The following is a 13,026-nucleotide window of genomic DNA, read 5'->3' as shown; positions in this document are numbered from 1 at the left end:
GCTCTTGGAGGATCCCCTGCAGGCGCCTCAGGAGGGCCGAGGCCTAAGCCCTGAACCCTAGCAGCTGCCTCAGACTTGGCATCCGGCCCAGCCTTTCTTTAGCATTAGTGACAAGCGCGCGCAGCTGCAGCCACAATCCCTGCTTCCGGGGGAGGCCCCGGGTAGGGCAGGGCCTTGTGGTTAATGGGTCCTGGGCCCTCTGCATAGGCCTACAGAATGGGTCACACCCTGGCCGTGCTAGGGTGCAGCCTCAGGAACCCCAGGTCTAATTCCCCGAAGGACCCTGCACCCCCTCCGCGGTCTTCCCTGGGTACCCCCTAGCTCAGCCTGCTGGCCCTAGGCCCCTTCCCGCCAACTCCTGGGCCTAGCTCATCCTCAAACTATTTTCCATTGGCTTCCCCCAATCCCTGCCACAGCACAATTTTTTCCTGGGGGCTGGGGAGGAATGAGGGAGAATGAGAGGTGGAGCCTGGGCCCTGGGGGCGTGGTTACGGAGGCATGGAAGGGGGGGGTCACCATTCTGATTGGTCAGCTCTGCTCCAGAACTGGCTACAAAAGTCCATTGACTCCGCCTCCAGTGGCCCCTATCCCTGTCCTGACTTACAATTGGCTGAGCTTCCAGGGGGCGGGACTCACCGGGGTCTGGTCCAGTTAAAAGGGTGGGAGCGGCTCAGGGCCCATCTCTCGGGTGGAGTCTTCAGACAGCTGGTGCTGCAGTTCCCAAGACCATTTTTCTGTCCTCAGTCATGGCTTGTGTGAGTGCGGGGACCCCGCCCCAAGGCTCGGGGTGGCGTGGGGGCAGACAGCTGGGAGAGTGGGGGCAGTCAGGGTTGTAGGCCCCACGGGGTGGCCACGAGCAAGTATCTTCTCTTTTCTGGGCCATTAGTGGTCCCATCTGTAAGATGGGGGTGGGCACCAGGGTCTCCCAAGACCTTCTCCGGCTTAAGAATTTTCTGGATTCCTCCAGGGTCTGACAGCACAGTTATTTCTTCTGCCAAGGTCCGACATTCTGCAGCTCTCTGATAAGTAGGAGTAGAAAGGGTGTGGCCAGCTTGGGGGGTGGAGGGAGGCCCTTTGACGGCACCCAGGCCACTGTCCCTTTCCCCTCCTCCACCCCAAAAAGCCACCCCGCTGCAGCTGTTCCCAGCCACCCGGCCAGGGCCGTCACCCTCTGCTCCAGAGAGCCTGAAAAGGCGCCAGGACCCGAGATGGCTGCCTGGAAAAGGGGCCTCCCCGGGTTAGTGGGTGGAAGGGGCTCTGTCCAGGCTGGTCAGGTGGGGGCTGGGGGAGAGAAGGAGGCGGGGATCTTCCCCAGGCCCTGAGGGAAACCGTTCAAGTTTCTGGCAGAAGGAACCACTCACTGGCAGTTAATCTGTGCGTTCAATCTTGTTAACCCCCAGCCAGCCAGACTGCCAACTCGGGACCAGGTCTCTCCTCCTAAAGGAGCCTGGCCCTGCTCCTCTCCACCTCCCTCCTCTCTGCAGAGGGGCTGGTGGGGGGTCTCCCAGCCCCAGGCCCTTCTTCTCCAGCAGAGGGGCAGGCCCCGCCATCCACCCTCCTTTGCACCAGCTCCCTCCCTCACAAAAAGTCTGATTCTGTCCGTCTGTTCCACGAGGCACTAGAGCACCCTGAATCCAAAATCTCCGCGCTGAACCGCAAAAACTTCTAGACCTTCGATTCTAGAACCTCAGTCATGTTACAGAGAGGAAACTGACCCGGCTGGGAGCAGGGAATCGCCCAGGGCCACAGAGAGAGAGGAAAGCTAGAACTTGCACCTGATTTCCCAGCTGACCAGGTCAGAGGACCCCAACCCCAGGGACACTGCATCCTCTAACCCGTCTGGTGGGGTCTTGCCTGCAGAGTTTGGTCGTCAGCAACCTGAGTCTCAAACCTGGGGAGTGCCTCCGAGTGCGGGGCGAGATAGCCCCCGAAGCCAAGAGGTGAGGGGGCGAAGGCGGGAGTGGCGGGAGGCAGTGGCCGGGTCTGGGCGCCGGAGGGTCCAGCCGAGGTCAGGTAGGGGCGTGGCCAGCCAGGCCCGACTCTGCCCTCCCTTCTGGCGGCGGGAGGCCGAGGCTGGGTTTTCTGGATGAGTCACTTCCTCCGCGGGATCTGGATGCCTCCACCGTGGTCGCCCCCTCCCCTCCCTACTTTTAAACTAAACCAGCTGCGGCTCCATCGCCTACCTCGGCCTCCTCCAGGCTCTGGGCGGGACCTGAGGCTGCCGGGGCGGGAGCAGGGCGGGGAGAGGGAAATGGGAGGGGTGTCCCGCCCTATGCTCTCCCTCTGAGGTCCCTCCTGCGTTCTTCACCCGCAGCCCAGCGCTCAACCTTTCATTCCTTCAGTCCTTCCTTCACTCATCATTCGGCCAGCTGGTCTATTTTCTCAGCGGCCATGTGACCGACCTTGGACTAGTCAACCAACTGCATTGAGCCTCAGTTTGTTAATCAGTAACCAAAACAAGGGGTCTGTGGTTGTGTGGAGGATGTGAGATGCCGGATCTCGCAGTGAGGAGGAGATGATCAGCTGACATGATCAGAGCCGCATGCATTATTCATTTCATTCTTACCAAACCTCAGGGGCCAGGATTGCTTTTACCTCCACTTAGCAAATGTGTTATGATTTGTTCATTCGCCCCACAGCTATTGAGTGCCTATTGCATGTCATGCATCGTGCTGGGCACCAAGGATACAAAGATACACAAGACAGACAGGACTTACACTCCCAGAGGTCTTCTGGAGCGAGTCTCCGACCTTGGCCAAAGGGCTGGGCCGCACACTACAGTCCGAAAGTGTCTTGGCTGTCAGCACAGCAAGACCCACAGAGATCCTTCTTGTGTGGTCCTCATTGTGCAGATGAGGAAACAGACCCAGAGAGTAGCAGGGACTTGTTCAAGGTCACACATCAAGGAGGTGTCCAGGCCAAGAGATAGAATCAGGTTTCTCACCTCCGGGCTCAATGCATTCTCCCAGCTCTCTATGCATTGAATGCCAGAGAATGGTTGGTCTGAGGGGGCTGCCTTGGCCTTGGAGACCTCAATCCCTCCCACCTGTTACCCCCTAGCTTCTCGCTGAACCTGGGCAAAGATGACAACAATATGTGCCTGCACTTCAACCCTCGCTTCAATATGCATGGAGACATCAACACCATTGTGTGTAACAGCAAGGATGGCGGGGCCTGGGGGGCTGAGCAGCGGGAGTCTGCCTTCCCCTTCCAGCCTGGAAGTGTTGCAGAGGTGGGCTGGGGCCTGGGGCTGGGGCCGGGGGCTGGGTGGACTGGGGCAGAGCTGGGTTTAGTGGCTAGAGACCTAGGCCCCACCTTGCCCTTCCTGCCCACCCCCTTCTCTCCCTCCCTCACCTGCTGTGTCATCCCCCTCTCCCAAGCTGAGCGGACTCACCCGTGAGGTAGGGCTGTCAGGGCTCTGGGAGGGCCCGTGGCCTTTGGGCCGTGGCTGTAGCTGCACCAAGACTCGCACTGGGGACACTGCTCACTGCCCTTTTCCTCTCCCAAGGTGTGCATCTCCTTCGACCAGGCCGACCTGACCATCCAGCTGCCAGATGGACACTCATTCAAGTTCCCCAACCGCCTCAACCTGGAGGCCATCAATTACCTGACAGCTGAAGGCGACTTCAAGATCAAATGTGTGGCCTTTGATTGAAGCCAGCCAAACCATAGCACCCAATAAAGGCAGCTGCCTCTTCCCCCTGAACCAGCCTCGTGTGTGTGTGTGTGTGTGTGTGTGTGTGTGTGTGTGTGTAAGAGGGCATGTTCCACTAACCCCCCAGGCTCTGTCCCTTTCTTCTATCCACTGCCTTGATGCACACCTGCTAAGTGCCAGGGTCATCTGAGTCCCCTGGGCCGAGAAGAGAGCTCAGTACATAGTAGGAGACTTGGTGACACACAGCTCCCAACCCTAGTGGGCCCCAGCACACAGTAGGTGCTCAAAAGATGAATAGATGGCCGAAACCGGTTTGGCTCAGTGGATAGAGCGTCAGTCTGCGGACTGGAAGGTCCTGGGTTCGATTCCGGTCGAGGGCATGTGCATTGGTTGCGGGCACATCCCCGGTGGGGGGCGTGCAGGAGGCAGCTGGTTGATGTTTCTCTCTCATCGATGTTTCTAGCTCTCTATCCCTCTCCCTTCCTCTCTGTGAAAAACCAATAAAATATATTAAAAAAAAAAAAAAAAAAGATGAATAGATGAAACCAGGGGGAAAGAGGCAAGGACAGACTGATTCATGCCATGGTATCTGGGGCTATACAGAGAAGGGTAACTGGGCCCCTCATTTGTTCTCATGAGTTCGAAAGAGCTGGTTCAGACGGTGGTGAGGGCGACAGCTGTGTGGCCTTGTGTGCATTAACTGACCGGAGCCTTGGTTAATCATGTATGTGGGGGGGCTAGTAGCACATAACCAGTTGTGAGGATTAAGAGAAATGTGTGAAAGAGGTGAAGATTAGTGCAAGGCCCACGGTAAACAGTGGATTCTCACCCCCACTGCACTCAAGGCTCTGAGTGGCAATGTGATGCCCTGGTCTGTACCACACCCAGCTGAGCTTGGCAAATCTCACTCCCCAGAACAGCCAGCAGCAGCTGTGGGGCCCTGGGTAGGTCTTGTCTGTCTCCAGCCTTCGTTTCCTCACCTATAAAATGGGGGTTATTACCCACACCTGGGCCCTTTTGGGTGGAAGATTCCCACCTCGGCGGGTCCCCTAGGAAGCACATTTCTATGAGAGGGCCAGGAAGGAAGGAGCGCACATGCTGGGCCTCCTAAGAGCCACACCCAATCTCCAGGCTCTCCTGAGTCACCCAAGTGGCCACCCAGAAACAGCTTTGGAAATTTGGTTATGGGAGGGCGCCCTCTGCTGGACATTGGAGAAAGTGTCCCCTCCACTGCCTTTCTCTGGTTCTGAGAGTTCACTCCCATTGATTCTCCCTAAACTGGCTGAACACCCACAATACACCAGAACTGGGACTACACGGAGCCAGAGGAAAGCCCTGGGACAGATAAGCAGAGAGACCACTACCTATGGAGGAAGGAAACTGGGCTGGGGTCTGACCTGTGTTCAAACCCCTGCTCCATCACCGTTTGCCCTCAGATCAGTTACTGAACGTCTCTGAACCTGTTTCCTCATCTATCAAATTGCATTGATACTAGTATCTGCCCTATGGGGTTGCAAGGATTTGCTGAGATTATGTACAGAATGTATGGTGTGTGGCACATAGTAAGGACTCCGTAAATGTTGGTTTCCTTCACCTCTTTTTTTTAAAAAAATATATTTGTATGGATTTCAGAGAGGAAGGGAGAGGGAGAGAGATAGAAACATCAATGATGAGAGAGAATCATTGATCGACTGCCTCCTGCATGCCCCTTGCTGGGGATCAAGCCTGCAACCCGGGCATGTGCCCCTGACTGGATTCACCTCTTTTAAGACTCATTGTGCATCAAGAGCCTATGAAACTCGGTCCAGAAAAATTAAGTAGAGTTCTGACCTTAGACCCCCTGGGCGCCACCCTCAGCACTTGATCTTCTTGCCTTGGGCAAGTGACTGTACTTCTCTGGGCCTCAATAAAATGAGGCTCATGCCTCAAAAGAGATAATTGTGTAAGGAGCTAAATAAATAGCAAAATTCCTTTTGCTCATTATCTTCATCAGCACTTCTACTGAGAGAATGTGCCATCTCTTGCTATGCCTGGCACACAGTGGGTGCTCAAGAAACATCAAAATTTCAAAAATAATCCCCAGAAGGTGGTGGGTGTTTTAGACTGTGAGCTGCAGTAAAAGGCTCTCAACTTTTTGGAATCTGAGTGGGATTGCCAGTCCCTCGTTTCCTTAGCTCAGGCAAGAGGGCCTGAAGCTCCCTAGGAAGAGTTTGGAGCAAAAGCACCTGCCAGAGATGGCGGACTTCTCTCTGTATTGGGAGCTTTGGTGGCTGAGGCCTTGCTGAGCCCCACGTGGGCCAGCAGCTCAGGCTGGGTGGGCTGCAAAGGCCAACTGCACAGTTAGTCCCCCACACGAGGTCCCGCACAGAGTCGCAGTGTAACCCCGGACAAGTCACTTCCCTCTCTGAGATAATACTGACACTGGGGATTGAGCTGCAACCTGGGCATGTGCCCTGACTGGGGGGAATTGAACCGTGACCTCCTGGTTCATAGGTCGATGCTCAACCACTGAGCCAGGCTGGCCGGGCTCCTTCCCTTCTCTGTGTGCCTGGCATTCAACCGGCACTCAGAGTGCTTGCTTGCTCTCTGGGATCCATTCACTTATCAAAGGAGAGGGATGGGTCCTAAGAGTCTTTAATGCCTCTGGCATCCCCACGCTCAGCTGTTCTGGCGTCACCACCTCTGGGAAACACTCCACACCGGAGGAGCCAACCCTGAACTCCTGCAGTCTGTAGGACCACCCAGCACAGATGCCTTGAGAATGGCGTGCTACCCTAAGAATTAAAGGGGCCTTTCAAAGTGAGAGGCCAACAAGCATTTACTTGAGACCAGTAAGGATAGTTATTAAGGAATCATTAATGCAGACAAAAGCCCAAACGATATTCTGATTAGGAGACAAAGGCAAGTGGTATTTATGAGACAGGGAAGGGGGACAATCATATCATAGAAGGCAGGCATTTCTATCGGTGCAGATAACAACATAGTGATGTGAATGCTAAACAATGTTTTAAATTTTCCGTCCAGTAGTCATCATTCCATTAGTCACCACAACTGCTTTCTTATTATCTCTGCAAACAGTTCTTAGGGAAACAAGGTGGCTGAGGCCCTGTCCAGAGGTTCCTTTGCCCTGTTTTTTACTTTCCAAAGATTTGAGGCATAATCTGGGATGGCCGCTCTGGCTCCATTTTAAAGTGGGTCCATTTATATTATTGTTTACAGAGAGATTCAGACATGTAATCCCAGTTACTAAAATTCCCCTTCAGATGTTGTTTTAGTGAATTGCTTTAACCACCGTGCCTTCATTTTCAGTAGAGGGTTAGTTATGACACCCGTACTCCATACTTGGGGAAACTGAGGCATAGAGAGGGGAGACGGCTTGTATAGTAAACGTGTGGCATGATTATGTTATACACGTGTTACATAACTCATTTAGTCCTCACAATCATGTTCTCAAAGTTTGGTCCGTGGACCAGCAACATCAGCTGGTGAAGTGTTAGAAATGCAAATTCTGGGGGGTCACTCCTGACCTGCTGAATCAGAAACTCTGGAATGGGGCCAAGGGACCTGGGTTTCAGCATTCCCCCGCCCCCAGGAGATTCTGGTGCACACCAAAGTTGGAAAACCACTGCCTTACAGTAACACTACAAAGTTTGCTATAATTATCCCCATTTTACAAACGGCAATTCAGGCACAGCAAAGGCAACTGGTCCAGCACCCACAGTTGTAATTGGGATACCAAGTTTCTAATCCAGGTAGTTTATGTCCAGAAACGTGATCTTGGAGAGCACCCGCAAGTGAACATCAGAATAAAAAGCAAGATCAGGCCCGTCTGGTGTGGCTCAGTGGCTGAGCATTCACCCATGAACCAGGTTTGATTCTTGGTCAGGGCACACGTCTGGGTTGCGGGCTCTATCCCCAGTAGGGGGCGTGCAGGAGGCAGCCCATCAATGAGTCTCTCTCATCATTGATGTTTCTATCTCTCCCTCTCCCTTCCTCTCTGAAATCAATAAAAAATATAAAAATAAATAAAAACACTAAAAGAAAAAAAAAGGATCAGCAATCTTTGGTCATTCACTAATAACTCCATATTGAGCACCTATTCTGTGTCTAAACGTGCTTGTCTAGAAGGAGTGGGGCTGGGAATCGCCGGGCAGATTTCTGCTAGTTACACGCTGAAGGGCGGAGTGGGGAGACCGGCTGGGGCGGTCCCTTTAAGAGACCAGCTCTGGTGAATGGAACCGCGGAGCGTCGTTGCGAGGCGCGCCCGGAAGGCTGAGGACGCTACACCGGAAGTGTCTTAGGGAGTGGGAGCCGCACGCCCAGGCCTCACAGTTATGGGCCGCAACAAGAAGAAGAAGCGAGACGGCGACAACCGGCGGCCGCGGCTCGTTCTCAGCTTCGACGAGGAGAAGCGGCGGTGAGTGCTAAGCGGGCCGCATCCCCTCCGGCTGCCGGGCAAGGCCTACGCCCTCCCCGCGCCGCGCACGCTCACGCCCAGGGCCCTTCCGGCCCCGCCCTCGCGGCGTGCTCCGCGGCTCCCCGGGGACGCTCTACAGCGGAATGGAAGCGGCCGCTCTCGGCCCCCGGCCTGAGGAATGGAACCGCTCGCCCCGCCCTCCCTTCGCTCTCCTCCGCGCCCCAAACCACTGAGCTTCTTTTGTGTGCTGGGTGCCTGAGAGCCGGGAGTTAGGGTTTCAAAGCAATGGCTTCGACCTCCCTAGCCCAGCCGGCCGCCCCGTATGCAGTGCTCTCAGTTGTTGAAGATAAACGAATGAAACGAGTGGCTTAAGTTCATTTTATTCGCTCACCAGACATGTACTCCTACATGTGTGTGCCACCTTAGCGTAGGGTAGTGGGTCATCGAAAAACCTAGTGTTGGGGCCCGGAATAGATGGGAATGGTGCAGTCAGTACTACAGAGGCGAGGAGGGGCTGAGATCGGATAGATGCAGGGAGGGGAACGCTGGGGCACCCACAGGCCCTACACAGATGGATGGGTCCAAGGAACAACTGCCCTGGAAATGCGGTGTTGGTCCAGCAGGAAGTGTAGAGGTCTGAGTAAGGGTGGCCTTGAAAGTCCTGCTAGAAGTGGTTTGATTCACTGGGGAATGGGATTTGGCAGTATAGACGGGGCCTCACCTGTTTAGGTTCAAAGGCCCACAACCTATGCCCATCACCTGTCTCTGGAAGCTGAAAGCCCTGGAGGGTAGTGGGTAGAAAGAGGCACCATCTCCCTCTTTTTCATACCTTACACTCTGTGACCTTGGGCAAGTAACCCTGTCTCTGTGCCTCAGCGACCCCATCTGTAAAACAGGGATTGGTACCCACTACACAGGTAGTTGTGAGGATTACATGAGTTGACAGGTACATTTTTGGGATGGTGCCATTTCGCTGTTTTTGGAGTGAGCCTCTCTTCCTTGTGGTTCCTGATTCTCCCCGGCCTCTTTCCTGTAGGGAGTACCTGACAGGCTTCCACAAGCGGAAGGTGGAGCGAAAGAAGGCAGCCATAGAGGAGATCAAGCAGCGGCTCAAGAAGGAGCAGAAGAAGCTCCGGGAGGAGGTGCAGAGGGGAGGGCGGGAGAGTCTCTCACCCCAGGGGACCCGCAGCCTTGGATGGCCTGAATGGGGCATCTACAGGGATGGGGGGAGGTGTGAGCAGGCCTGGGAAGCAGTTTGTACAGGTAGAGACACCGTGGGCCCAGGTCTGGGGAAGGTTTAGGATGGGTTCTCCCGGTCTTTCACTCACTCACCCCGGAGGTGAGCAATGCCCCTGCCTGAGGTGGGGCTGAACAGCCATCATACTCACTGTGTCCCCCTCCCTTTTGGTTTCAGCGCCACCAAGAATACCTGAAAATGCTGGCAGAGAGAGAGGAGGCACTGGGTAAGGCCCACCCTTGGCCTGACCTGGAGAATAGCCAACAGGCCTGGGTTTATTAATCCCTAGATGGGTGGGAGGATAGGGGTGTAAGGCTGCACAGAAGCTGACTTCCTTAACTCTGAGGGTCTTGGTGATGACCCCGGGGACAGGAGTGGTCCTTGGGTACCTCTAAATCTGAGAGGCTCAGAGACAAGGAGGAGACCCCACCTCTTGGTAAACCGATTCTGAGCAGACAGCCCAGTGTCTGAGGCCTGGAGGGACTGGGGATAGAGGGAAAGGACAGCAGCAGCTCCTGGTGTCACACTGGGCTTGTCCTAGGTGGGAACCATGTGGTCTGGGGGTTTCCTGGAACACAAAAGGAGGAACTGGATAATTTATAGCATTTGTTAGCAGGCCAGGCTCTGGAGCCAGTGACCTCCCAGATACTCTCCCTTAGAGTAGAGGGGCCATTGCACTCCAGGACTGGGCGGGGCTGGGGCCTGGTTACTTATGCCCTAGTGTTGAGGCCCAGTTCTGTGCTCACCCTGAACAGAGGAGGCGGACGAACTGGACCGGCTGGTGACGGCAAAGACCGAGTCAGTGCAGTATGACCACCCCAACCACACAGTCACCGTGACCACCATCAGTGACCTGGACCTCTCAGGGGCCCGGCTGCTCGGATTGCCCCCGCCTGATGTGAGTGTCACTCCCAGCCCTGGTCCATGTCATGGAGATTCCAGTGCAAAGGGTTCTTTCCCTTCTGGGCCTAGACACAATCCTGGAGTCGGGGGCTTCAGAGGCTAAGTCCACCCCTGAGCGGCTTTGGGAGCTTGGGCTTCTCTTTGCTTTGCCTCTTCCTTTCATCAGTAAATTGAGGTTTGCTAATGGTAGCACCTGCCTTGTGGGATTTCTATGAGGTTAAAAGTGGTGAACCCACGAAAGCACTTAAGATAGCTGTTTACTGTGATCACTCACATTGCATGGTAAGCAGCAATAATAACACAGCACATCTGTGTGCACTGACAGTGAGTTTTCAACCTTTGGGGTGTGAGTTATTAGCAGGTTTCTAACAGCACTAAAAAAAAAAAAGAGAGAGCCGAAACCGGTTTGGCTCAGTGGATAGAGCGTCGGTCTGCGGACTGAAGGGTCCCAGGTTCGATTCCGGTCAAGGGCATGTACATTGGTTGCGGGCACATCCCCGGTAGGGGTTGTGCGAGAGGCAGCTGGTCGATGTTTCTCTCTCATCGATGTTTCTAGCTCTCTGTCCCTCTCCTTTCCTCTCTGTAAAAAGTCAATAAAATATATATTTAAAAGAGAGAAAGAGAGAGCCGAAGCCGGTTTGGCTCAGTGGATAGAGCGTCGGTCTGCGGACTGAGGGGTCCCGGGTTCGATTCCAGTCGGGGGCATGTGCCTTGGTTGCGGGCGCGTCCCCAGTGGGAGGTGTGCAGGAGGCAGCTGATCGATGTTTCTCTCTCATCGATGTTTCTAGCTCTCTATCCCTCTCCCTTCCTCTCTGTAAAAATCAATAAAATATATTTTTAAAAAAAAAAGAGAGAGAGAGAGAGAGAAAGGAAGAAAAGAAGGAAGAAGTAGCCCTGGCCGGTGTAGCTCAGTTGGTTGCAGCGTTGTCCCATACACCAGAAGGTTGCCAATTTGATTCCAGGTCAAGGCACATACCTAGGCTGCAGGTTGGTTCTCAGTCGGGCAACCAGTTGATGTTTCTCACATTGATGTCTCTCTCTTTCTTTCCCATCCTCTCTCTCTAAAATCAATAAACACATCCTTGGGTGAGAATTTAAAAAAAAAAAGAAAGAGCCCTAGCTGGTTTGGCTCAATGGATAGGGCATCAGCCTGCAGACTGAAGGGTCCCAGGTTCAATTCCGGCCAAGGGCACATGCCTGGATTGCGAGCTTGATTCCCCAGTAGGGGGCGTGCAGGAGGCAGCTGATCAATGATTCTCTCTCATCATTGATGTTTCTGTCACTCTCTCCCGCTTCCTTCCTCTCTAAAATCAATAAAATATATTTAAAGGAAAGGGAAGGGAAGGGGGGGAAGGAAAGGGAAGGGAAGGGAAGGAGGGAGGGAGGGAGGGAGGGAGGGAGGAAGGAAGGAAGGAAGGAAGGAAGGAAGGAAGGAAGGAAGGAAGGAGTAGAGTTATCATTGAATATCAGAAAGCATCTCAGTAAGTTAGTTTCAGTTAGAGTCTGTCTGTCCGGGTTGTGTAGGAATTTGTATACACGTATATACAGTCACAAGGTAAACCACATTTTCTATCATGGGTTACAGTGTGCTTAAGTCCAGGAGCCACTGCCTTACCACGTCTTATTATCCACCTTCTGTTTTGTGCTCCATCTTCTGAAAGGTCCAATGCAAAGACAAGTTTTGCCCCGTTTTAGAGTTCCATCTGTGAGTGTTGCGTGCCCACTGGAAACTGAGGCAGCGGAGGACTCTGAAATGCAGCTCTCCCTTGCGTGATTCCCGCTCCAGGGCATACAGAGCCTTCCCTGAGTCCCAGCCCAGGCCTGGGATGTGGCGAATCGTGCCCCCACTCGATAGAGCCATGGTTGCCTGGCCTTCCAGTCCACTGCTCTCTGTGACAATCTTTGTCCTATGCTTCTTTAGCAAGGGGCCGGGCCTGGGTCTGAGGAGGAGGTGTCATCGATGGAGAAGCCGACCAAAGCCTTACCCAGGAAGTCCAGAGAGCCCCTGCTGTCCCAGCGGTGAGCCTGGCCTGTCCTCCCCTATGAGCCTGCTCTGCATGGCTGCCCTGGTGACCTGGCCTGCAGAGCCACCTCCCGCTGGCTTGCGGGGAGTGCTGTGGGTGGGGCAGTTATAGGGTCTCATGTGGTCCTCAGCTTCTCCTCATTGTCCCCCACCCCACCCAAAGAACGGCCGACCCTGGAAGCCCTTCGTACCTGGGGTAAAGACCTTTCTCTCTCTGAGCTAAGGAGCTGGCTGGCCCTTTGCAGTCAGAGCAGGCTGCCTTAGGAATGGACTTGGTACTCCTGATATTGTGGTCTTGTCCTCACTTCCCCTTCATGAGCTGGGCTGTCAGTCAACCTCAACACAACCTTTCACTTACGCCCTGTTCCCCAAAGTAAACACAACCTTTCACTTACGCCCTGTTCCCCAAAGTAAACACAACCTTTCACTTACGCCCTGTTCCCCTAGCCTCACTAGCATCCACTCTCCCGCAGGATCTCCTCTCTCACGGCATCACTGCATGCACACAATCGCAAAAAAGTCAAGAAGAAACATCCTCGACGAGCCCAGGACTCCACCAAGAAGCCCCCGAGTGCCACTCGGACCAGCAAGACCCAGCGCCGCCGGCTGACCGGCAAAACCCGGCACAGCGGAGAGTGAGCCCGAGAACCAGGCCAGGCCCCAGCCTGGGCTGCAAGGATCGGTCCCGCCTCTGCTTGGCTGTCCCCGTAACCCAGCCTGCACTGACACCGGGGCTTTTACCCCAGAAGAAGCAGGCAGCTGAGAGCTGGCCTCCCTCAGGAGGAACCTTC

General features: G+C 54.5%; 2 protein-coding genes across 2 annotated transcripts; both read left to right on the top strand.

Moving 5' to 3' along the window:
- Positions 1-650: 650 nt before the first annotated feature.
- On the top strand, positions 651-3,706 carry LGALS1 (galectin 1). The gene is made up of 4 exons (XM_079774020.1): positions 651-755; positions 1,861-1,940; positions 3,061-3,232; positions 3,509-3,706. Exons 1-4 carry the CDS (start codon positions 747-749, stop codon positions 3,653-3,655), a joined length of 408 nt encoding a protein of 135 aa, XP_079630146.1. The 5' UTR covers positions 651-746; the 3' UTR covers positions 3,656-3,706.
- A 4,230-nt stretch (positions 3,707-7,936) lies between these two features.
- On the top strand, positions 7,937-13,010 carry NOL12 (nucleolar protein 12). The gene is made up of 6 exons (XM_079773702.1): positions 7,937-8,072; positions 9,109-9,214; positions 9,487-9,535; positions 10,065-10,207; positions 12,134-12,231; positions 12,709-13,010. Exons 1-6 carry the CDS (start codon positions 7,990-7,992, stop codon positions 12,872-12,874), a joined length of 645 nt encoding a protein of 214 aa, XP_079629828.1. The 5' UTR covers positions 7,937-7,989; the 3' UTR covers positions 12,875-13,010.
- The last annotated feature ends 16 nt before the right edge of the window (positions 13,011-13,026 follow it).

The sequence above is a fragment of the Cnephaeus nilssonii genome (genome assembly GCF_951640355.1).
Source record: "Cnephaeus nilssonii genome assembly, chromosome: 6".
Lineage (NCBI taxonomy): Eukaryota > Metazoa > Chordata > Mammalia > Chiroptera > Vespertilionidae > Cnephaeus > Cnephaeus nilssonii.
The sequence above is the reverse complement of the archived record's forward strand: the minus strand, read 5'-3'. Positions and strand labels throughout refer to the sequence as shown.